The following is a 26,554-nucleotide window of genomic DNA, read 5'->3' as shown; positions in this document are numbered from 1 at the left end:
ATCACAAACAGTATAAGGAGCTTGGAAAGAAAAGCGTCTGGACTTCTTTAAGTTTCCTTAAAGACGTTTCACCTCTCATCCGAGGAGCTTCTTCAGTTGGAGAAGTTCAGGTGGAGAGTCCCAGATTTTAAGCCCTATGGGAATGTCCCCATTGGGGATACAAACACTACTTAAGGAGGAGGCTGGAGGGGATGGATTGGGTGACAAAACATTGAACTTCAAAGCAGGAGACCTCAGTTGGCCCTATACTCATAACTGTAGAAACAAAGCACAGCTGCTTCTCTCATTTTTTTTCCTCCTAAGATCTTGTGTCCTCATTTGGGAACATAACATCTGGGAACATACTTCATTATGTTCACTAAGGACCTGTTGCATGCCTAAAAAGTGCTCAGTCTCAGCACATTAAAGTATTTTTAACATGTCAGAGTTTGAGGGTTTTTTTTTTTGTTTGTTTTTTTTTTGGCTCTGAGCGTTGCTGATGTTACAAACCATCAAGAAATAAATACAGAAGGTTCTGTTGAGTCACTTTTATTTAATAAACATTATTTACATAGACTCTACAATATAATGTATACAAACTGAAGGTGCAGATGTCCGCATATGCATTGTGCACCCATTCAGTGCAGTACACCTCCACATTTGATTGTCTTAGTCTGAAGAGAAACGAGGGAAGTAAATCATCAAAGTGAGACATCAAGAACCAGAAGCATCAAACAGATGGAGAGAGAGGTGAATAATCAAAATATAAGCTTAAAACGACACAAAGAAGCAGCTGTGTGTTTTAAGAGTTCTTCTGCCCCCTGGTGGCAGCAAAGAAAAGCAAGCGAAACCTTGTTAATAATACTGGATGATTTTATGGCTGTTCTTTGAGAGTTTGACTAAAATGGACTGAAACGGCCAAGAGAAATGTTTCCATAAGATCAGTAGGATACAAAAGATTTTATACGAACCGAACACAAAATATGACTGAGCCCCAAACACAGCCATCCACCTTTCTTGAGAGAAAGGCTGCATTTACCGTTTAATTTACACACAATAAATAGCCTACACACTTTCCATCGTTCCTCCCCCGCCTCCTCTTCTCCTCTCCAGACGTTTTCATTGGCCAGGGTGAGACGAGAGGAGGAGGAGAGACTGACGGACTGGCAGGAATTCCTCAGCGCTCCTCAAATTTCTTGAAATCTCGGCAATTCTGCTCGACTGCGTCCCGACAGATATCCGGACCAGCACCCCTTTTCCGAGCAGATTTCCCAAGCCGAATATAAAATGGTAATGTAGAGGACTAAAATTTGGCTTTTCCACAAGTTTGTCTTGACAATATGAATGGTATGAAAACGGATGGACACTGTCGCTGGCTCATTCTTTTCCCATAAAACCATACTTTCTCTCTCTTTTCCCCTCCTTTTTTTTGTCCAGATGTTCCGAAGTGTGGCTGTGCTCCTTCTGCTCTCCGTAGCTTTGTACAACGCGGAGGTAAGTTTGCTCTTTTCTTTTTCTTTTCTTCAAACAGTTGTCTTTGCGAGGCTTCATATTGGAATCAGCCGTTTTACGCCTGTACTGAACACTTTATAACCACTAAAAAAAAACAAAAAAAACAAGGCAGCCAAACAACAGCTTTGTTGAGCTTCAACACATCTGGAAAACGAGAAGAAGAAAAAAAGTATTTTATTGGAGAAAACTTGGTGCCGTGGTGAAAATGGGCCATTTATAGTTGGGTTTTCAAGGCTGTATTGTGTCTATGTGATGTAGGCTGGGTTGTTTATCTGCCTAAGCGGAACCACACAATTACGGCAATCATGAGCTTCATTACAGACACATTCTGACTAGTTTGCTTTCTTCCACTTGGGGTATTGTTGTTAATGAGGTTGCACCCATGAGGCACTGGAAAAGTGAGCGCACATATTTCTTAAACCTTCACATTTTCCATCTTGTTTGCTGACCGCACAAAGAGAAGTCCTTCACCTATTCTCTGTTTTTGTTTTGCTGAGTTGTGATTTTTGAAGGTAACATCGCAACAAAAGCTGACATGTGCCATGAGAGGACGAGAGGAGTGACAGACAGCTGTGAAGGAGAATGGGTTTAGCTTTCACAAATCTCTGGGGGACACTCTTCATCAATACTGGAGGGTGTTTTGGTGCCAACTGGCAGCTGCTCTAATGGCATAATGTTTGTTTTGGTGGTTGGTCGGGGAGCATGTGTGTTTGTCTGCAGGGCAGTGAGTGCCTCAAGAGCTGTGAGAATGCTCACCTCATGGGTATCACACTGCAGTGCTAAGTAGTCTCCTCTCTAGGTAAACACCAGGATGTGCTGTTAGTAGGTGGCCCGATTGCACACAAGAATGATTAACTGAAACAGCGTGCAATTATTAAAGTTTAAGCATCTCACAGGGGTGACAGATGGGCTCGTATATGTCAGTGGGTTTGAAGAATGAGTGAAGCTTACTGTCTGGGGTGGATGCTCAGTAAGCCTAAATATGATTAAAAGTAAACCTAGCAGTCAGTTAGCTGAGCTGAGCATGAAGACTGGCAAGTTTCCTGTTCTGAGATGTCTGTTGTGATTGTGCAAGAATAACAAATTTATAGTTATGGAAACAGCTATCAAGATATCCAAGAGTAAAAAAAAAGAAAAAAGAAAGCAAACTACAAGAATGTCTTTGTGATCCAGCACATGGTCTCTTGTAAAAATGATTCTTTTTCCTTTGTTTCTAGCTTTTGTGGCAATCTATGCCAACCAGCTGCTCATTGTACCTCCCTAATTATTATGCAGACCTGAAAGCAGGATGGATGTTCTCATATAACTTGGCAAAAAGTCATTTGTTCTATGTCCCAAATTATTCCTCGAAGAACGAGCAAGCACACACATGCCAGGTGGCACTTGATGATGGCCTGGACCCTCAGTGGACGCAGCTGTTGAACACCTGGCTTTGTGCTGACTCCTCTGTTGACAACAAAAACAGGAGGATGATATAAACACGGTAATAACTGTAGCCTAATTAGAGGGATTTTTCAGCAGGTTAGAGCAATGCCACATGTGAAAGATAAATCAATTATCTGTGGCCGAGCCTGTCTTTATGGCTTAATGCAGATGGCCATTAGTGTCGGAACTACAACACTGCTCATAGACTGATGTGCCGGCTACCCCGGCTGACCTTCCCCTGCTCTTCCTATCTTTACCCGCTGGCTGTTAAATGTGGGATTGTGTGCCTCCTAATTGAATCTATGGCCGTGATCTGTGAGGTATGTCCTAGATGGGATAGAACAAACGGCAGTTGTTGTTGGGTGGACCCACAAAGTAATGGGCACCCATTAAAAAAAGAAGCATCTGTTCTCCAAAGGTAATTATCTTGATAATATATGGCCTGTTGACAGGCTGTGAGAAGGGCCTGAACTGGCATACCAGCGTGCTGTCTAACGAAGGTCAACAAGTTGCAGCAAAGAGGTGAATCTGAGCCTATAGGGTATCTATTTAGCTTGTGTATCAACGATAGGATGCATGTTAAATTGACTGTATACTCATCACTAAAAAAGTTGGAAAGATCACTGAAAAGAGGATCGATTGTGTTTTTATTTGCTGCCACGAGTTTAGGCTATTAAAATGTGGAAACGAACTCCTGATCTATTAAGAAGTCGAATGCGTGTGTGCTTCTTGAGGTGAGAATTTGCTGCGTTTGAAGATAAGCTGCTCAGAAATGCAGTGTGACAGGGTGGCCGGAGTCGAGACTCAAAACTCTGTTTGTGTGTGCGCCCGCGGGCTGGAAAGCAGATATGCATCTTGGGAAAAAAAACCTTGATGTCTTACTCAAACACACCGGGAGCTTGATATGCAAACCAGGTCGGATGCAGGCATAGTGAAAGTCGTAAGACTTTGCGGCCTCGGGGGACATGTGTGCGCACAACCGCATATAAACAGAGGGAGGAGAGTGTTTATATTTCCGCTGTTATGGCATGCAGTGTTATTGTGTTATTGTGCATCATCCACGGTGAATGACACATTGGTTAATTTAGTTTATGGCGCTCTGGCATCAACAGGCAGCCAGACTAGTTCGCCAGGACAACATTTCACGTAACAAAGAAAACATGAAAAAATGAAGGAGCTGGATCCCTTTTTCTTTCTGGCCCTGGATTTGTTGCACCCTGATTGAGCTAAATGCTCTCGGGCAACCCGCCATGTTGCCATGTTGATGCTTGTTCTTTCCCATACAAGGTGGGCTAAAAATATCTGCCCAGGTGGAGAGAACATAAGCATGAGGGGACGCCGTGTCCTCTGTCCGTATGAGCCTGCTCTAATTACTGTAGCTCGACATTCAGTCATGGATCCCGTGCAGAGATTGTTCAGGGCGGTGAGATAGTGATGTAAAACAGGAAGGAGATGTCATGCAATTACAGCAGGCAGACTGGGAGTGAGGTAAGACTTGGCTGTGTGGTGTAGGGGTAGAGAAAGAAGAGGTGTGTTACGTTTCACGTCCCTGCAGTGTGTTCTCCTCACTCTTGGCTTGGCTTGAAAGGAGTCCTCATTTAGCTTAGCAGCTGTACTGGTGTCTTATCATTACCGGTACTCTGCACTCACACATAAATGAACACAGGCACCCACGCAAATCACAAAGACTGGCACCAAAGGGTTCTCTGAGCATTTTGTAAAGAATGAGGTAATGCATCATTTTCAATCATAAAAATTAAAAAGCAAAAGTAGGTAATTTACTGATGACTGACTGTTTGCTGCTTTTCTGCCCACTTTAAGCTCTTGGAAAATGTAATGAACATCACTGTGAGCTTGACATCTTAAAAAACAAAACTTCTACAAATATTTACTTCCAGCAGAGATTATTCTGTGTCCAGTGACCCGTCAAAGACAGATCACGCCCTGTATATGCAATGCAGTTTTTTTTCTGTTGAACAGGCTTAACTGTAGGAGGAATGATCAACAGGCGAACACTGCTGTTTTCCAACACTGAGCAAAAAACATAGAGGCTAAAGTGGCTGTTTTGAGCTTTTGTAACTCTTCCATTTTCTTGTGATCTATGTGATAAGAGAGCACTCTATAATGTAGCATACCTCTCTTATCACATGCAGAAACCTTGCTCAAGGGCCTGCAAAGGGTGACTGTGCGCACAACCATGATTGATCCACATACAGCCTGTTTGCTACAGAAATCTGTCAATTTTCCTGTTATTCAGTATATTACACCCTAACATAAAAAAATGATGGTTAAAAATATATAGGTTTTTTTTTTTTCCTTTGGGGCAAAACAACTTTGATGGAGCTTGTTTTTCTCTGGTGGTGGTATTGTACCACCACCGGTGCTGAATAAAAGCATTTCATTGATTTGAGTCACTGTACTATGAGTGTGTTGGTGCTGTTTGCTACACCAGGGTGTGTTGCATGCTTTAGGACAGCGGTCCCCGACCTTTTTTGGACCAGTTTATGTCTGACAATATACTGGCCTTTAAGGTGTCGCGGATAAATACAACAAAATAAAACCAGTACCGCTACCATAAAAAGATGTATTCATAACACATGGGAAAAGACCCAGGGAAATCAAGTTAACAATAAAAACGCTTAAAAAAATAACAATAAAAACCCTGAAAACCATACATTTCATACCCGAGCCTCAACCCTCGGTACCAAACAACTCGGGGGTTGGGGACCACTGCTTTAGGACATAATAGTTTTCCCTTTACAACACATCCTACTTCTCTAAAGAGTCAGCTGAGAAAGTAATCTGCAGGATGAACAATTGTAATAAAATAAGTAGTTTAAGCTGGATTTGATGTAGCTCAGCAGAGGTCAAAAAACGTATCAACCGCAGCTCTTCAAGTGATCAAAAATGTGGTTAATATGTGTGGAAGGAAGCCACTTCTTCATAAAAAAATCCCTTTAATTAGCACCCTTTCAGTCTTCTTCAAGGCATGAACAGGTAGCAAGTGAAAGCTGAAGTACAAAAGGTTAAAAGAACATCCCATGATTAGCCTCACTGCAGTATACTGTGAAGCTCGCTAATTAAAAAGATTTTTGAATAGATTGGAGTGCGCAGATGACTGTTTCATTCAGTTTGATCATTTATAGCTCAAATACCTCAGCCGTGACTGATACATAGTGAGAGGCTCTTTTCTCCGTCTATTTTAGTACAAATGAGACACGATACAAAGCAGGGGGGATGACTTTGATTGTCAAACCCAAAGGAAAAGAAAAAGTACTAAAAATCTGTAATTTAAAATGTCATGAGGAATTTCAAGAACCATGAAAAAGTGTGACTTGCAAGTTCTTAGATTACAACAATGCTAAATTTCATTACTGTTTAATCTGCCAATTAAGTTCTCTGAGCCCAGGTGATTGCTTGGTCTATATAGCACATGATCCAAAATACAACGATGGTCTGCAGAAAAAAGATCTTGTGACTGTGGAGGCCATTAGAGAACAGTGATCTCATTGTTAAGTTCAGGAGATGTGTTTGAGATGATCTGAGGTTTGTGACATAGTATGTTATCCTGCTGGACATTGTCAGCACCAGTACTCAGGTAGGCTGAAGCCAAGAAACTTTCCCCTCAACACCAGTGCACCACCACCACTAGCCTGAACCGGTATCAAGACATTTTTACCAAGAGAACTGCTGCTCATTGGAGATTTTCTGTTTTCAGACCATTCTCTCTAAACCCTAGAGATGGTTGTGCTGGAAAATCCCAGAAGTTTGGCAGTTTTTGAAATCCCGAGACCAGTCTGGGTCACTTAAATCACCGTTCTCCTCCATTCTAATAATTAGTTGTAGCTTCCGCAGCTTGTCTTGACCACGTCTACCTGCCTAAATATGTCAGTTTGCTTCCATATGATTGGCTGAATGAATATCTGTGCTAACAAGGAACACGTGAACACTAGGGGTGCACTAATATAGATACTCACATATCTATATTATTGCTAATATATATTGTAATATATCTATATCACTAAAGCACTTCTGGATGGATGCAAACTGCATTTCGTTGCCCTGTACCTGTGCATGTGCAATGACAATAAAGTTGAATTCTATTATATTCTATTCTATATATTTTAACTCAAACGTACAGTTTTTAAATTTAATGTTGCTGAAACAACACAGGGATAAAATAATAATTCTATCTGATTGAGGAATCACTCATCTTTGGAAAAGAGAGTTTATTACAGAGAAATGGCTCTTTCCAAAATAAAAGCTATACTATACGCTTCTTCTGGGCTATATTCTCAGCAGCATATTGGTAAATGGCCTGCATTTGTATAGCGCTTTACTCAGTCCTTAAGGACCCCAAAGCGCTTCACACTACATTCAGTCATTCACCCATTCACACACACATTCACACACTGGTGATGGCAAGCTACATTGTAGGTACAGCTGCCCTGGGGCGCACTGACAGATATTAAACATATCAGGTCCCCATAAGGAGAATCATGTGCTAACGGCTGTCTAAATGACTCGGGTACAGTTTGTAGCATGCGTGCTTGTTGTTTTTGTCTGCTTCCACTTGTCTTTGCACTAGGATGATGTCGGCGTAAATGTGCAGTCATATTCATTGTGTTCCCACTAGTGCTGTCAGTGTTAATCTGAAATGACGTTAACACCACAACACGGCAAATCTCCGTTAACGAGCTACCGCGGATTGCCCCGTGCGTGGGGCTGGACGACGTCAACACGTTAACGAGCTAACTGCGCTAATGCAGTAGTTCCCACCCACGTAATTGAGCATTGCGTGGCACATCCGACACACTGTCTTACTTTTGTCCATGATGCCCTTACCATCAGGGTCATACTTCACATGAAGATCAAAATAGTTCCAAAGGCCAGATCTGAATGAGGGTGGGGGAGGTTCAATTTGCCATGTTGCAAGGAGCTTAGCTTCTGTCTTGCTAGCTTGTGCTGCGCTCAGTGGATCTGCGCTCAACAGTGCAGCCTAGGCGGAGTAGTCGAACGCAGATCCACTGAGCTCTCAACACAGACAGCATCGTCAGAAGAAAAGCTGATAAAATAAATTACAAATTTTGTATTGTTCGATACATATGCTACCGAACCGAAAGCACTGTATTGAACGGTTCAATATCGATACGAGTATCGTTGCACCCCTAGTGAACACATGCGCCTGATACAGTGGCCACAGTGCCTTAATGAAACAGTTGACTTACTTTCTGTGAATCAGATAACATTTTGATTGTTTCTTCTCTCGCTGTATCCTGACATACTTTGAAAGGTTTTGATTAAAAGGAAGGCAAAATACAGTTGTTTAAATATAATGAAGGTCTGATCTCACAACAGGTTTGAAATGTCTACACACACTAAATACATCTTGCAGTCTCTAATTGGACTTTCCCTTGTACAAAAGCGTTCGACATTAGCCCCTACACTGGCCTCAAAGAGGGAGCAGAGAGGAGGGCAGGGAGTCTCCTCATTCCCCTAGACTGAGTGTGAGCCTGCATTGGCCCACCCTCCCCATCCCCCTCACTTGCCCTTCCTCGTGGTGGAAAAATGCAGAGAACAGAGGGGGGTGGGGGGTGGTTCAGAGGGGAAAGAAAGGTGACAAAGTGAGCAAAGAGAGAAAGTTTAAAAGGATAAGGGGAAATGAGCAAGATTGTCTGTAAAGAGTCAAAGAAAGGGATTAAAAAATTAAAGGCAAAATAGATGAGAAATTATTGAAAATGATGATAAGAAAGAAGACTTGACTAGAGGTTAAGATGAAGCAGGTAGTGAGGACAGGGGACGTTTTTGTCCGAGCAGAGTGACAGCGGGGTGAACAGGGGAGGGCGGGCCTGGGGCGGTGCTGCGTTCACAGCATTTTGTGTTCTCTGGTGACGTTTTAACTGCTAGCAGATGTTGCTCTGCCCAGACGGTGACTTATTTCCTGCTTTTCTTTAGTCTTGTACTTCTTGCTTTCTCCATTTTCTCACTCTCTCTGTTTCTCTGCTACTGTATTTCTGTTATCTCCCTCTTCTATTTCTTCTTTTTTCCCCCATGTCTCTTTTCAGTTTAGTTGCTGCATTTCAGCTTTTGAACAATGAGGCTGCTGGGTGTAAAATAACAGGCTGCAGACTGGGGTGACATCATCCCATCCATTGGTGCATTCCTTTTACACTGAATAAGAAACAGGGACGAGAATAACAGGCAGAACTCTGTAAACTGGTCGTTACTCTGAGCCCTTTTGTTTCTGAAGATTTAATCTCGGACCTGGTCCCTCAGAGAACATTTGAGACCACCCCTAGTGCTCTTATAAACCGCTCAAATTAGTTCTTCTTTGGCCTCATTATTTCAAGGACACATACTGCTCTCAACTGCTGGCGATCACTTGTCATGTAATCCATGAAATACTAAGCAGATATTTGAGCCAAAAGGAAGCATGGCAGTCGATCGTGTCTTTTTGATGGGCTGACTGCCTGTTTCTGAGTGGAGGCTTTACTGTACATCTGATCTCACGAGGCTGTCAAGTACAGAAGAAATGAGACTGAAACTGATTTGATATAAATGAAGACACAGATTCACAGAGGGGGGAAAAGGCAACAGAGTCTGAGAATGGAGCAATGTGAATTATTGAAGGCAAAAGAGACAGCTTTCTGTAATGACTCAAAACCAAAAAAAAAAAATATTTCTTCCCATCATCTCGTTAAAATTCCTTAAGGGAGTAAACTGGATCGCAGTTAGCTTGCAGTGTATCGGGTAAGTGGTTTTCTTCTTTGGCTGCACTCCACTTCTCTTCTGATTAGAAGTTAAGGGGAAACAAGTTGCTCAATTTTGAGCCCTCCCTGTTCTGTCTGCTCCTGGCATGGACTCATGTCTGATGGAGCTGAAGAGTGTTAGACAATCTAACGCTGGAGGGACACCATGGGGAAAACGCTGGAGAGGGGAAGAGCAGGGCCACCTTTATGACCCAAATACTGAGGAGATTTTGGCTCAAGGCAAACTGGGTCGGGTTCCAGCTGAGGCACTACATGGCTCGGGAATGAACCCCTCTTACCTTCTCATTCTCCTGATTATGTCTCTTGTCTACATTTCCTGCCTTTCAGTCTTGTGTTTCTTTCATTTTTCACCTCATTGTTACATAGAATCTCTTGTAAAACACTCGGTTGCATTTAGAGGTAATGGGGGGGGGCGTCCATGCATTTGTCTGTCCATCTGTCATGCTGACTGTCTCTATCTGTCACTGTTATTGCCTCGCTCAAAGTAAAATCACGCTTTAGTGCACATCTCCTCCACGTCAGCATTTGTTTAAATAGACTTATGCACCTCCTTGGAGGGAGTTATATGAAAGGAGAAACCACTGTCTCTGAAGCACTTCTGAAGCTGCAGTCAACAGCCTAGCTTTTTGTAGCTTAGGCCTCAGATTCTGACCCCCAGCAATCTCAAGTCACTAGGCAAGAATGTGCATTCCTGACTGTCGCTGGGTGAAATAGGTCACAAAGACGGTGCTGCATTAAAAAGATCCCTGTGATTGCTTTGGTCACTAGCAGATTACTTTGAAGGAAAGACAGCTGGAAACGGAGAATGTTCACCTTCAACATTCGCACTGCAGCCAACACATTTCGAACAGCACAATTTTAACTTTGTGTACATTTTGGATTACACTTGTCATATTTTCACTCCTGCTCGGCAAGCAGTTGGTGAGTGCTGGCAGACAAGTGACTGTATTCCATGTAGACTAAGGGCGATTGCAATGTTTTGACTGCCAGAAACCTCCAGTTGGTCTGGGAATAGATATTATTATCTAGTGACCAGAGGACGCTAATTGTTCTGTAGGCCTGTGTGACTGGTACTAGCCTCGCTCTTCTCAGTTTCTCAAAAAAAAAAATCTACCTTTTCCTCTAAAGTGTAGAACTTTTCCTTCACTCCTATATTCAAATGTAAGACTTTTTATATAACCTTTCTCAACCAACTCTGTGCAAGGACGTGACATGTTTTTGAAAAAGCTAATTTTTTTAATCAAATGAAAATAATTTACTTGTTATTTTTCTCATTTCAGTAGTCTTTCTTTTTTTTGCTTGTGATAGTTTTCATTTTTCTTCAAATTTGCCAGTTTGTTATGTAAATACGGGGAAATAGATGCTTTTTATAAGCAGTAAATTGAACAGACAACTGTGTGCATACTTAGATTAGATTTCAATATCACTGTAAATATTTCCTCTGCTTCCTCACAAACCGAAGCCTTATCAGTGTCTCAGCACGACAGCAGCATGTGTAACAGTGTGCTGTAGTTCCTTCATTGTTATTCAGCATTTCAATATTTCAAGTGGCCCAGCCTGCATCATTTACAGTGAGGTGTCTCTTACACCCGTGCATTAAATCCAAACTTCTTGAAAAGCCTTTTCGAGCCTTTCACATTCAGATATCGATGAAACTCTATGTGTCATACAGATGTTGAAGCAGCTCAAGCTGATCTACCCTGTACCTTTTTATAATGCAGCACGAATGAACAGCACCAGAAAGTACAGCCTACACAGTGAAAGTAGCGCTGAATCAACACCTCTCGAACACAGCAGACAGGCAAAAGAAGCTCTATGTGAAAACAGTCGAACTGCAGGCTCGTTGTATTGGATTCTATTGAATTAGATTTATTGTGTCCAAAACTAATCCAATCAAACAGATGAAACTAATCTTTTAGTATTATTAGAAATGCCACACTCTGTATTTATTGCACTTACTGCTTTTTTGCAGTTGCTTCCATTATTCTCTTCACTGTTGTAGGCATATCTATGGCAGGGACTTCAGTGCAATCTCTAGGTTAATGTTTTCTATGCTAATAAGGGGCAGGGTGCAATATGGGAAGTGCTCACGGTGGCTGTAAATGACATCAACAGTAGAGAGGCATTGATCGGCTTGTTCGATTAGTGGAACATCTCCAAGATATTTGAAGGTACACACACTAAGCATGCAAATACAGACAAATATGCTGCTGCTTGTACTGTTTTGAGTCTTTGAGGACACAGAGATAAGAAAGGCGTGCAAAGGCAGAGCAGATGTTCTGATGCTTTTTATGTGTTGTGCAAGGTGCCTTTAGGTGCCTTTAGTTAGTGTGCCTTTTCACTGTTGTCTTCATTGGATAAAAGATAAAAGGGCATTTTGTTCTCTAAAGCAAGGATGTGTTCCACTTTAACTCAAGTCCGCCTCATCAACGAGCCATATAACATGCTCGTATGCCCCCCTCCTCTTCTTCACTACCCACCTCTTTCTTAATATTCAGACTGTCCTCACAACTTTCTCCTTTTATTCAGACTCTTACTATTCTCTTATTTTCCTCCTCTGATTTCCATCTAGCTCTTCAAGGCTGGCCTTCGTTCACAGACACGTGTCTTGCATCTGTAAAAGGGCATGGTGCTAGAGATGAGATGACAAGAGAAAGAACTAAAGAATAGCAGAAATGAAAGCAAGACTTGAAATGAGAGTTGCCACGCTGATATAAAAAGATGGAAATGATGCAAAGAGTTTTTGGAGAAAAAAAAGTCTTTTAAAAACCTTTAAGTCGTTTCAGCCTCGTGACTAAAACACTGAAATAGAAAACATGTGAAACGCGGGGCAAGAGATTAGTGTCGTGAGCTGTGAAATGTGTCCGTATTGACTGTAATGAGCTTAGGGAAGCTCTTTGTATGAAGGACTCTGGTATGATTCACCAGTCTCTTATGAGAACACTGATTGGCTTTAAATGGGAAAGAAGGCAGTTGTTGTCAGTAAATTAAAAATAATAATTTATCTGGGACATGCATAATGGGTGTGTTTTTGTTTGTGCTGACTTTGTGTCATGTCTTATTTTATGTCTGCTCTGCTGGTGACTGTGTTAATGAGTGCCTTTTAGTTATGGTGAGGTTGATGCCAAGTCCCTACAATGTGTAAACAGAAAGTGATACCCACTTGAATAAAAACATTGATATCAATCTCAGCGTATGAACTTGGAACTACATAAAGATTCAAAGAGGGGAAACATGGGAAGCTCTTTACCAAATAAAGTAAAATAGTGATAACAACAATGATTAAAAAAAACTTCTCATATTTTCAGGCTACTAACACTCAAGTAAATAAATTAAGCTTTTATGTTGTAACAGCCTGAGATGGGCAGTAACGCGTTACTGTAATCCGATTACTTTTTTCAAGTAACGAGTAAAGTAAGGGATTACTATTGCAAAAACAGTAATTAGATTACCGTTACTTTCCCGTAGGAACGCTGCGTTACTGCGTTACTAAAACTGTGATTTTTTTGCGAGAATGTCTCACGACAGTGACGTAAGCAAGTGCGACGTTCATGACAACAGCTGTGTGCAGATCAACAATGGATCGACTGCGGGAGAGAGTATGAGCGTGCAGCGTTTAAAGCGTGGAAGTACTGACCTTACTTTGAGTTTGATTCCATAAAAAGTGACAAAAACATTAGCGTCCATCGTGCGTGGGAAGAAAACTTTTTTTTACAGCGAAAAAAACCCCTAAACTTCCAAGCAAGCACCGAGTGCGCAACGACGTAATGGGAAACTCACAGCGAAACTCGCGGATTCTTCCACTGACCGCTGCGGCACACCTGCACCAGGGTAAACCTCCGCCTACCGCAGTGCTGCTTTACAGGTGAAAATAGAGCAACAGGACCGCTAGTCTTTGACTTTATTTATTTTCTGCTGTGTTTTACTTGCATCTATTTGAAAGAGTGAGTGTAAACACAAAAAAATATTTTATTTTATGTGCTGGAATGTGCAGAAAATAGGTTTAAATAGGTTTAAAAGAAATTTCTTCCAGTCAGAGCATGTTGCATATAATTAAATTTTTGCTTGATGCATAAAGTTAAAAGATTAAAACTAATAAAACAAGTTTTAAAAAGAGACTTTTCCATTTGATTACATTTTGTATGATGGATTATGCAGAAAAAGTAGAACTGGACTGAAAGATCTATCGCTTTATCACCTACTCAGGTTGTAAATCGTGTTTTTAAAAAGTAACTAAGTAATTAATTACTTTTGAAAATAAGTAATCAGTAAAGTAACGGGATTACTTTTTTGGGGAAGTTGTCAGCTTTACTCCTACAGGAAGTTATTTGGAGTATTATTTCTGCATGCTATTCTATATGCTGTTACCAGTGTTGGTCAAGTTACTTGAAAAAAGTAATCAGTAACTAATTACTGATTACAATATTTGGGGATTTAAAAGTCTACTAATTTTTCTCCTCTTAGACGCATGAAATGTGACCATATGTCTCTGACATTTGCTATGTGTAGTTTTTATTTATCCCTCCGCATTGTCCATGCATGTTTTATGCACTGCGTTTGTGGCATCCCAAGAACACACGAAGAGACTATTTCATCTGTTATTTTCTTTTACAGTGCTGTATTTGCCCTGTTCATGATTTCTTATTTTATCGCATATTTGGCATACTTAAATGTTTCAGATAATCAAAGAGATTTTAATATTTGACAAAGATAACCTAAGAAGATACAAGATACCATTTTTAAATGATGATTTACTTTATTAAGGGGAGAAAAAAGGTTATCTGGCCCTGTGTGAAAGAAATGTAAATGCTCCATAAACCTAATAACTGGTTGTGCCACCGCTGGCAGCAAAAACTAGTGGCCTAGTCAGCGTTGGGACTGGAATTAGACTTGAATCAGTTTTCGAGCATGAATTATATGTTTAAAACAGATCTGCAAAGAAGAGTGGACCAAAGTTTTCCACAGTGATGTGAAAGACTCATTGCCAGTTATCACAAACACTTGATTGCAGTTTTTGCTGTGAAGGGTGGCACAACCTGTTATTAGGTTTAAGAGACTATTACTTTTTCACATAGGGTTAGGTAGGTTTGGTTTCCCTTCATAAATGAAATCATCATTTCAAAAACTGCACTTTGTACTGTATATTTGTACTTTGGTTATCTTTGTCTAATGAAAAAAATGGTGTGATGATCTGCAACATGTAAGAGTGACAAACATGAAAAAAGAACTCAGGAAGGGAGAAATACTTATTTCACAGCACTGTATGTCCAAAGAGCCCTGCTGAGATCTCATTTTGAGGCTTTCTTCCATCTGGCTTACTTGACTGACACTTCTGTAATCAAAAGAAGCCAGTATATGTTCTCACTATGGCAACAAAGCTCATGAATCAGCTGCAAAAAAAGGGACCTTCTACCTCTGTATTCATTAGCTAAATGTCAGATATTCTCAGCTGGTTCTGCTAGGAGGGACAGACAGAACTCCGTGTTTGTACCAGATTCATCTTAAGGAGCCCATCTATTATTCATGTTCTCAGAGGTTTCTGCAGGTTTCAACAGGCCTCTTGCCCATCTGTGTCTGAGAAACTGAATTGTCCAACATGTTCAAGGCCGGGGGGGTTGCTTTGAAGATTTTTCCATGACCTCATCTTAGGATAGGAAGTGTGTGTATGTATATGTCTCTGAAGCATGCATAGAACCGAATTCCTCTCACCAGTTTTGAGTCAAAATTGCTACACTGTGATGATTGCATGTGACTGCTCCCCCACTGTCATCCCTTTAACTCTGAAATCCATCCTGTTACATTTTATCATGAGAGCTCAAGAAGGTTCAGTAACAACATCCCACCTTCATTTTGACCTACATACCAGACCTTGCAGTCATACACAGAGAGACAAAGTTGGAAGCCAGCTCACGTGCAGGCACACAAAGAAGGCCAACTTCTGTCTCGCTGTTACAGGAAACAGCAGCTTAGGGAGCAGGAGTGGAGTCGGGGGTGGGGGGGGGAGAAAAGATTTTGCACTGCATGGGAATGGGCCTAAAGGAAAACACAGCTCAGACTCCAGATGTGGAAACACCCTGTACACACAGCTCTTGGAGCTCCACTTGGCGTCTTCTGATTGGTTGCTAGAGCTCATTTCTTGAGTCTGCTGGCAGTCCCTAAAATGAGCAAACACAAGATGTCAAGACGAGCAAATGAGACGGTGTGTGTGTCCATGAGTGTCAACGAGAGCGAATGAGACACGCTAAATGTGAGAGAAAAGGCTGTTTAACTGAAACAGATTTGCTGGAGACATTTGGATGAAAGAAAAAGAGTATTTTCGAGGAGGCAGCATGGTCCAGCAGGAACTCATCCCACTTACATGTTTTCTGTATTCTGCCTTATTTCATGCCAACTTCTGGATCCAAGTCTAACTGTCACTGACAGGGCAACAATTCAGACAGCTCTGGAGACCTCATTAAAAGTGCAGATACTAACACACACATAAAAAAACAACAAAGATAAGCAATAAACCAGGACACATTTGTTTGAGCACGTAAATATTGCTTTTTTTGCTTATCATGTTGATGAGAAAGGAACAAATAAAATTGAAATGCAGTCAGTTGTTTGAGGATTCCTCAGAGTCTCCAATGAAACATTATGAACCACTACGTGCACAAAGCAACTGAGCTTATTTACCAAAATGATTTAAGTAATTCTTGGTATCTTGCTAAAAAAGATAGGAAACAGATACAAAAATCATCACCTCCTAGACTGAGTGCAGTGCAAGATCGGTGAGCTTTCATCTCGGATGCCATCAGGGGACAGACTCTTGTCAGTTAATTGGGCGAAACGATCTCTTTATCTGTGACATGAGTTTGGTTCCACATGGCTTATTGTGAAAGTTAAATATTTGTGTTTTGGATCCCGTTTGCAGATTCCTGTTTGACTTGATTGGCTATTCTGTTTGAAAAGCACAACAGCGCCGCCCTGTGTTCAACCATCACAAACTTATTTTGCCTTACAGGAGGTGCAGACCAAGAGCAAAGTGTGTGCTAATGTGTTCTGCGGGGCCGGCAGGGAGTGCGCTGTCAATGAGAAGGGGGAGCCCAGCTGTCTGTGCATAGAGGTGAGTGTCGGGTCATTGCTTTTACGCAAGGAAGCAATATATGTCCAAATAATAGATTTGGATTACAAACTCCCTTTGGTTTCACTTCACATTCATTCCCTTTGCACTTTGTTTCTTTGCAGAGCTGTAAGCCCCACAAGAGGTCAGTATGTGGCAGCAATGGTAAGACCTACAGGAATCACTGTGAGCTCCACAGAGATGCTTGTCTGACTGGCCTGAAGATCCAAGTGGCACACGACGGACACTGCAAGGGTACGGATAACAAATGTTGATAAAACAGTTCAAACCGGCATAATTATCACACAATCGTCCTTGGAAATGGAAATGGAAGTTGCATAATTTTCATGTTAGACATTGAAAATGTATTTTTCAAAAATTGTTAAATGATTTTTTGCTAAAAAATGTTTTTTTTAACATCATCATCTTTCTTGCCTTGAACGGTTTTCAGGGTTTTTTCTTTCTTTTTTTTAATTTTTACAATTTAAAAAATGCACACACAGAAACAACATTTTGATAGGATAGGACATAGCAAATCAGGTTTCTCATTCAACTGACCTATCAAGCACTGATTGGTCCATCCATTGATTTTCTTGCACATATCTAATTCAGGGATGCTGGAGCATATCCCCACTGTAATATGGTGAAAGGTGGGGTACATCATGGACAGGCTGGCAGTCTATTGCAGCTAATTGATACTATTCAGCTCTGTTTTGTTCCAAAAACGAAATACTTGACTGTTTAGAGTGCAGTGGAAGCCAAGATAACACGAGAATGCTATAGAGATGAAAAGATGAAAACACAGTTTGGAACCTGTCATGACTGAATTACTAGAGAGGAATTTAACAACACTGACTAAAAATCTCGTGTTCATAACACCGAATGTCAGAGTCATAGGTTACTGTCAGGTCCTTCCTTCTTCCTTCTTGTCCTTTAGCGGGCGACCAGCGGCGGTGGTCGGCTGCGCAACCAGTGCGCTGCTGTAGGTGCCGCAGGTTCTCTTGCTTGACCAACGATTATCTTCCACGCTTTTCAATCTAAGGCGATGGTTCTTGCCTGCTCGAGGTCAAGTCAAAGGGCCTTCAAATCATCCTGGATTTGTTTCATCCATGTCTTTTTTGGTGCATTTTGATGCACCCTCCAATCGGTGGGGCGGGTCAACCAGAGTAGGCCATGGGGGTAGCGGCTCTGGTCCATTCGACAAATGTGGCCAAACCAACGGAGTCGGCGGCGCTGGATTAGGTCGCCGATCGTCGGTTGGCTGCCGCAGCTGGTGAGGATGGTGTCATTCGAATGAGGGTCGCGAAGGGAAACGCCGAGAATGCATCTAAGGCAACGCATTTGGAAAACTTTGAGCTTGCTCAGGTCGTGTTTGAGCATTGTCCACGTCTCCACGCCATAAAGTAGAACGGGCAGGATCAGGGTTCGGTAAAGGCGGATCTTTGTCAATGAGATGTTGTTCTTTTTCCAAACGCACCAGCGCAGGGAAGCGAACTCCGCCGCCTGCCCAATTCTGGAGCGTATCTCCACTGATGATGCCACTTTCTTCTCCTCGACGAGGGACCCCAGATATTTAAATTGTTGGACTTGTTTGATCTGCACACTGTCGAGGTGGACGATCGCTGGTGAGCCATCGGTGGTCAGGACTTTGGTCTTCTCGGCGTTAATCTTGAGGCCGTACGGTTTGGAGTAGAGGATGTGAGTCGCCTCGGTGTCGTCTTCGGCAAAAATGGCGCTATCGTCAGCGAACATTAGATCGGTGATAAATTGATCGGTCAAGGCTTGGACTCCGCGGCGGCCCTTGAATGTTTTGCGCATTATCGCATCGATGACGATGTTGAACAACAGCGGTGACACCACATCGCTCTGCCGGACTGTCAGGTACAGAGTAGAAGCTTAAGTATAAGTGAATCCCTGAGATCTAGTAGATGTGACAATGGGAGGCCTAAAAAGGCCAATTTGGCCCCTTTTCAGTAATGTCATTTAGCTCACCCGACTAATTGTGAAAGCGCTGATAGTAAGCAATTAAACTGATTAGTATGTGATCTCTGAACTAGCATACATTCACTGAACTGATAATGTGAGGTGACTGGGTTGACAGTCATACAATGTCCCCTTCCATGACACTGCACTATCATTTTTATCACACCTCTGCCCTGTAGCCACCTCTTCATATATCTCGTATTAGTATCTTATCTGATCTCGAGTGAACTTTCACTTCCCTGCTGGTCCCTGCTGACATGAAGTTGTTTAGTTAACTGGACCTTAATCTGTGATATATAATCTAAAATGCTTTGGTCAACATAAGTAATGCAAATAATACATATAAATAAATAAATAAGCAAAACTAATTCTGAAACTAATTTCAGCTGAGGTTCAGTTCAGTTGAGGTTTATTTATATAGCCCCAAATCAAAAAAACAGCTTCCCCAAGGCACTTCATACTGTAAAGTAAAGAACCTACAATATTCTGGTGAGAGCCCAACAATAAGGAGATCCCTGAGGAAAAACTCCCTTTTAACAGGAAGAAACCTCTGCCAGAACCGAACTCAGAGAGGGGCAGCCATCTGCTGCAACCAGCTGGGGGATGAGGAGAAAGACAAAGACAAGAAAAGAAAAAGACAGCATAGGGAGGCAGAACAAAAACACAGATTAAAGCAGAGAGAAGACAAAAATTTAGTGGCATACTGCAGTGGTGTATAAACACGTGAGGAGAGAAAAGAAGTACGGGGAGAAGAAGTGCTCAGTGTGTGTCATGAAGTGCAGCAGCAGTCTGAAAAGAAAAGAAATTACATTGATTTTCAGAAAGAAAATCAAACATAAAAATGAAATCACAAAGGAATAACAAAAATGTACAACTAGAAAGAAAGATACAAAGAAAGAAAACAAAATGCAGAACTTGAAGAAGGCTAGCCTGGACATTGATCGGTGACAGAAAGGTCAGCGAGGGAAAATCATTATGTCAGAGCATGCTCTTTGCAGACCTTTGGCCAATTGTTCAGTGACAGACATGTTTATCTCCAATAATGTTCTCCAGGTTTTGTATCAAATGTTGTTTCTTTCTCTCTCTTTTTTTCAAATCACCTTTAGAAAAGAAAACAGAACAGGCCGCTGCCAGTCCAGGTAAGCTTATGTGTATGTGCGTGCATGCTCTTTTTGCTTATATAAACATCCATTCACCCATCCTTTTTCTTCCACTTATCCTTATCAAGTTTGCGTGTTATATAAACATATAAATTAATTTACAACTGAATGTATTTGTAATTTTTTCACTGGATTGTACTGGCATATTAAGGTCTAGTACATGGTTACATGGATGGGTTACAGTTTACTAACACACGTGCTATACAGTAGCAGACATTTATGGTCTAACTGAAAGAACATATTGAGCCTGAATACACCGATGCACAGTATACCAGGTGTACTGGGTTATTTATTCATGCTGCTGACTTCTGGAAATATCCCCTCTCCTGCAGTGGTTTGCTATGCTGCTGACCGCAACGAGTTAAGATCTCGTGTGATCCAGTGGCTGCAAACTGAGATTATCCCAGATGGCTGGTTTGTCAAGGGTTCCAACTTCTCTGACATCCTGCTCAAATACTTCAAGGTAGGCAGAATTAACCCTTTTCTGTTTTTATGCTCACCACTGCTCCAAAACCAGTGTTTTCACAGAATACCCCAGTTTATTTGTCCACGCGGGCCTCATTCAGTCCGCCTGCTTTTTAAAGCTGCTTGGGACTGTGTCTAATTATTCATGTGACAGACCTTTCAAGCGAGTCAGCTGGTGGTGATAATTCAGTTTAATGAGGAACTTTGTTCTGCAGAGGAGGGCCCCTTCCTCTCCATGGTTTGACATGAATGCCATTATAGCAAAAGATGGGGGGTTTTGTGTTGGACGATTTAAAACTTTACTTATGCCCAAGATTTTCTTATTTCATCATCATATATGAAGCCCATGTACAGTAGTCAAACAGTAGTCAGCTTGGATGCTAAATCAGTTTGAACAACAACTAGTCATTTTAAAAAAATGAATAAATGAATAAAAATGTTAATGTAGCGCTACAGCCTACCCAGCCTGTGGATCAGAACCCCAAATGACTTCTTACAGAGTTCTTTGTGTTCAATCCTCATGCACATGAGTCTGTGTGTTTGCAGTCATATGACAGTGGTGATTCTCAGCTGGACTCCTCAGAGCTGCTCAAATTCATCCAGCACAACGAGTCAGTTGTGGAGTTGCAGTCCTATGCAGACCAGGAGAGCAACAACCTGCTCCGGTTAGTGTGTCTGCAAGTTTGCATGTTTACGAAAAAGTGTGGAAGTGGAAGAGGTGAGAGAGCCTTCACATATTTATTTTTCCAATGGTACTGCTTGTGCGCAGAAAATCTTATCTTTGTGCTGCAGCACTATTTTAAGACAAGTCATTGAACCTGATCTTGGCCAGAGCAAACATTATTGCAGGCCTCTTGTGGGAAACCATATTGGTAAAAACACCTGCACTCTGTGTAGAAAAAAAGAAAAGCAGCTATCAAAATGATTTTTACAGCATTTGCATTGTTTCTGTAATGGTCCACTGTTACTGTATGTAACAGCTAATATTTATTCTGTGTTTGTGTGCTTCTCGTTCCCCAGGAGCCTGTGTGTTGATGCCCTCATTGAGCTCTCCGATGAGAATGCCGACTGGAAGCTGAGCTTTGATGAGTTTCTTAACTGCCTGAAGCCTGGCTTCAATCCACCAGAGAAGAGTGAGCTTGGAGTGATACTTTGACATAATGTAGCACACCATTAGATCTACTATATAAATTGACCGAAGCACAGAAAGCTCAGTAGTGCAGCTGCTGTTTTCTTAGGATTTTGAGACTCAGCCCTTCAATCTGTTCAGTTGACTGGTGCTGATATATCTGGGATAAAGTTCGCAGGAAGAGGGGGCATTTCTCCAGCAGCCAATCTCTGCGGTTGACTTAACTCTGGAGCTACACCAGATTCAAGGATGCACACGTTTATTTGGTGAACTAACTGTTAGCTGTGTAAACTCTGGGTTTAGTCCACATGCAAAATTTCAAATGCAAATCAAGATTTTCATGCCTGGTTAAGGCATTTGATTTTTTTTCTCTTTTTACATAATAGTTTCTCCAGTTTACACACAAAGGTTTTATGCTTGGCGTTGGCTGTTTTGCTGAGTGTTTGTGACTAAGCAAAAGTAACCAAAAGAATGTGACACTGTGGTTATGCTGGTGGATGAATGATGCAGCATTTTAAAATGCTGGCAACTCGTAAAAGTCATAAAATTGGTACCAATGTAAAACTTTTATTGTTCTACTAGAGTCTTATCTGTGGCCTTATCTAGGTAGCTTTTTCTATATCTTTGTGCAGAATGTGCCTTGGAGGATGAAACATATGAGGATGGAGCAGAGACCCAGGTGGAGTGCAATCGCTGCGTTTGTGCATGCGGCAACTGGGTCTGCACCGCCATGACGTGCACTGGTAAAAAAAACCTGAAAATGGCATTTATCCTGTTTGTTTACACGCACACATTCCACTTAACCGTTGTGTAATCTGACCAGATAACCAGCCAGCTGTGGATGACTTAGCAGATGCTGGAGTGGAGATGACTGAGGAGGAGTGGAACCTCCGTGTGGCCGAGCTCAACAAGCACCAGGTGTGTATCTGTAAACTAAATCCCATCAAAAAAAGTACAGTATATCAGTCGAGTTAAAGACAAGATAAATCAAAAAATTATAAGTGTTTTCCCAACCTTAGAACCTAATATTTGATTTTCTCCCCACTTGGTTCTACTGCACTCCAAAGCTCATTCACTGTCCACTGCTTGTAGAATTGGTTATAAGGTCCACTAAATATAACCTTTATGAGCCAATAGCCTCGTGCCTGCTTTTATATTCCTTGATTACCTGTAGTTCCTTTCAAATCAAATTGCTCAATACAACCGACAGAGGAATAGGTCGCTGTAAATATTTGATGCGTTCCAACCTGGCAGAGCTCGGCGAGCCACAGTATCAGCAGCTTTATTGCTTCTGACAGAACAAGTGAAACAATAAATCCAAAGGAGAGCGATGTTTTCAAATTTAGAGCCATAAAATGATGTTGCTGATATGAAATGTAGGGCAGATGGCCTTAAAAAAAAAACCATCAATGCTTGAGTTTCTTTTACCTTTAACAGATTTATGTGTTGACATCTTCCTTTAACGTTTCTTGCTTATTTTGATTCACAGGCAGTGCATTAGGTTTAGTAGGAGTTGACTAATTGGCACATGTATTTAGAACAATCTGCAAAAGTACAAAATCTTTTGCAGATTGCTGTTTTTGTAACTTGTGCGTCTGCTTGTGTGCGTGAATGTAACCGTGATGTCCGCAAGGTAGCTCTAGGAATCTGGCTTGAGGCCATGACTGAGTCAGCAAAGCCGCGTACTCTGCACCCCAGAAGAATACTTGGTAGTGCCACTGTAAACAAATGTGGTTCATCGTGTGTACAAGTTTCGATAGGTGACACCAAATTCACCTTCAAACAAATGCAGTGCTAATATTAACGGGAAAGGCGTGCGATTTCCAGAAATACTGTTTCAGTCAGCATGTCAAATGAGACACTATAGCTCACGTTTCTTTTCCCTGTTTTAAACATAGGAGACAGTGGAGAAGATGAAGGCCAGCACAAAGGAGGCCTAAGTCGGGATGCAATGAAAGAAGAGGGTGCACGCCATCATCCTTCTTCCATACTTGATTTAACTCACTTTATTATGTTTCTCTGCTCTGTTAATTATTATCCTTTTTTTTTTTTTTTTACATTTTTAAGTGTTTGTGTTGATGTTTGTTAGTTTCAATCAAAGCGTATCAGTGGATTCCCTTGTGTTGAGTACTGTCATGTTTGATTGTATTACTGCACCCCTACTCTAGCCTCGGGGTTGCTTTTTGTTTTATGTTTTTTTTACTACAATCCTTATATTTTTGCAGTTATTATGAAAAGAAAACTGTCAAGTTATCACTGTTTTGGAATATGGAAGTCACTGTTTGAAAAGGTAGTGAGGTTGAGGGTTGTTTAAATATAGGCGCTGAGTACACAGAAAACTGACTGCTTGGCGCCTCGTACAACCTCTTGTCAGAATGTTGCATAACAAGGTAGAGCTACTAGTGCTTTTCAAAATTTTGTTGCGTGTAGAACTGCCACAGTAGGCCACTACCTGACCATTGCACTTCTCTTTCATTTTCTTTAGCTTTCTTAGGCTTTAGTTCAACCACAACCATGAATTTATTTGTATCTTACGGCTAAAATAATAACATTGCTGCCAAAAAAAAGTTTGCTTCTTTATACATTATGTTATTGGCTTGAGTTGGAGTTCATCTTGTTCCCATGTTATACTTAGTAAAGTCTCTCTGGTGCTTTTTTTCCTTTTTGTGAGGGATTAAACATTTCCCTCTATGTGTGTCTTACTTTTCCGAGATGTAGTGGTCCAGCTTTCGTTGAGACCTGATCTGAATATAGCATGGTGAAACCTGAAACCAAAGTCTAGATGAAGTGTTTGAATGATGTACAAAATTATCCAGGTAAGCCATTACTCTGGACCCAGCAACAACACTATACCTGTGCTTTCAATATCACTCTTAACAGAAGGACTAGCCTCACTGTCAGTGGAAGTAGCTTAGGCGCGTCGATAACCTGGTGCATATGAAATGTGTGCGTGTGTGTCTGTGTGCGTGTGTGCGATTTTCAATTATGACGCTGAGAGTAGCTTGGTTTGTTTATTGTGTTCATTTGTTGAAATCCTGCATCTGAATTGGGATTTCTAAACACCAGAAATCAGTGCCTTAGACCTGCAAACTTTACAGGTCGCTACCATTACCTGCACATAGGATTTTTTTTTTTGCCATGTGGCGTTTCAAGAACAAGTGTGCTTTGATGAAGATGGCATCAAACTAGTGCTTTGTGACTCTATTTCCTATGTGTGTGAAATTTGCATTACTACGTTGAAGCTGAATCTTTATATTTCACTAAAAGTGCAGAGACTAAGGAATATGTATGCCAATAAAGCCCATTCACCACAACACAGCTTTGTCACTTTGTTTGTGTCTGTGTGCGCGTACGTTTTTGTGCTTTTATCTGCCAGATTTACTTATGAGATACTGTTAGTGGGGAAAAAGTTTAAATCATTGGCTATTAAGCTATTCCATTGTCTTCCAAAGTGCAGTGAGCCAGTAATCTCACCACTGGACTGGTTGCCAGTACAGATGGGAATCGCATTAAAAAATTGCACTTCCTACTTAAAAAGCACCAATCAGTGAGACCAATGAGCGTATTGCTGTGCCTATAGTTACATGAAGGTGCTCCTCTCAGCAAATCGGTGACTGCTGGTTATTCTAGTCTTCCAGCTTGAAAGGGCAACTCATTTGTTGTCTTTACCTCTAAATGTTAACTGGAGTTTCTCTTGCCTAACGGGCTATTGTAATACATTATTTAAATGAAATAACATTTTCAAGTAAAACTTATCAAGGAACCATCCCATGCTTTATGTTCCATCCATTTACTTGGCTGATTATGTAATGTAGACTTTTGGGGGTTTGTTTTTTAAGGGTGTGTGTGTTTATTCCTACTTTGCACCAACTAAATCTATAGCAAGTGACACTGCAGACATTGACCTACTCCCGAATCTACCTCTGAATAACAGACAAGCGCTTCTGACTTGGTACAGGGGTTGTCAGTGGAGCAAAATGCAAATAGTACAGCGGATGTTGCATAATTTGGACATGTGTGGACTATTTTCTGTGGCACAAAATTGAAGTCTACTAAAGAACATGAAAAATAGCTTTGGGAATTCTTTGGTTAAAATGGCGTCAATATGAATGCAGTTCCAACAGTGATGCAGAAGGTGAAAAGGTCAGAGAAATGCATGAGGCTATAGGAGAGAATAGTTGGCACCATGAATGTATGTGGGTATACCACAATGCTGTTTAACAAGAAGATAGCCAGCTGACCAAGGCTTGTCAGTAGAGGAATATCTCAAAGCAAAAGTAAAAACGGATTACTAAAGAAGAAAACAATCAGCATAACATGGTCAAGTATGTTGCTTGAAGTATGTTACAAGGAGAAGGGTAGAGCAATGCAGCTCTTCCATCAAAGAGTGACTAAAAAAAGATGCTCTTGGAGGAATGGCAGAACATCTATGCAGAAATTGAAAAATGGTATCTTTCATGCTGACAAAAACTGATTTAATAATCAGAAATAGATGTTTGTTTTAAAAAAAAAAAGAAGAAATAATGTGAAAATTCAACTTATTGTTCCAGTTAGGCAAAATGGATGTACAATACTGTGCAAAAGTTTTGTACCAGCCCTTATTCCTTTATATTTAGTTTATTAAAAAGGATATTAGAGGATTTATTTAAATATGGGCCAACGTAAATGGAAATTCAGTTTATTATGCAAAAACAGAGTTTGTACAATTATAACAAAATGGACACTTGGTATCATCACCTTTATGCTTCAACTCAACCTGAACTCTTTCAGTAATGTTGAGGTCTGGGCTCTGGCCCATTGTGTTTTTCTATCCAGATATGCTTTAAGAATGGTTTGCACCTTAGGTAACGGAAACTCTAGGTCTTCTTGCCACAATTACTAAATCTTCTAGAAACCTTGGGGTGAGTTTTGACCCACATTTCCTTTTGGATGATCATGTTAAAGCTGTGGTTCACTATCACTTGTATCACTTAGGAAATCTTTCCAAGTTGAATTCCACTGTGCCACCCTCTGGCTTGCAAACTGTTAT

The 26,554-nt window shown here is 41.1% G+C and overlaps 1 protein-coding gene across 1 annotated transcript; it reads left to right on the top strand.

The window, feature by feature from the left end:
- Positions 1–1,119: 1,119 nt before the first annotated feature.
- fstl1b (follistatin-like 1b) lies at positions 1,120–24,841 on the top strand. Its single transcript, XM_085433763.1, has 11 exons — positions 1,120–1,269; positions 1,417–1,473; positions 16,690–16,791; positions 16,914–17,043; positions 19,878–19,910; positions 20,264–20,394; positions 20,943–21,061; positions 21,417–21,529; positions 22,158–22,268; positions 22,349–22,443; positions 23,424–24,841. Exons 1-11 carry the CDS (start codon positions 1,267–1,269, stop codon positions 23,463–23,465), a joined length of 936 nt encoding a protein of 311 aa, XP_085289889.1. The 5' UTR covers positions 1,120–1,266; the 3' UTR covers positions 23,466–24,841.
- The last annotated feature ends 1,713 nt before the right edge of the window (positions 24,842–26,554 follow it).

This window comes from Copadichromis virginalis, linkage group LG16, assembly GCF_057382275.1.
Source record: "Copadichromis virginalis isolate Kocher_CV1m ecotype Utaka linkage group LG16, C_Virginalis_male_GT1.1, whole genome shotgun sequence".
Lineage (NCBI taxonomy): Eukaryota > Metazoa > Chordata > Actinopteri > Cichliformes > Cichlidae > Copadichromis > Copadichromis virginalis.
The sequence above is the reverse complement of the archived record's forward strand: the minus strand, read 5'-3'. Positions and strand labels throughout refer to the sequence as shown.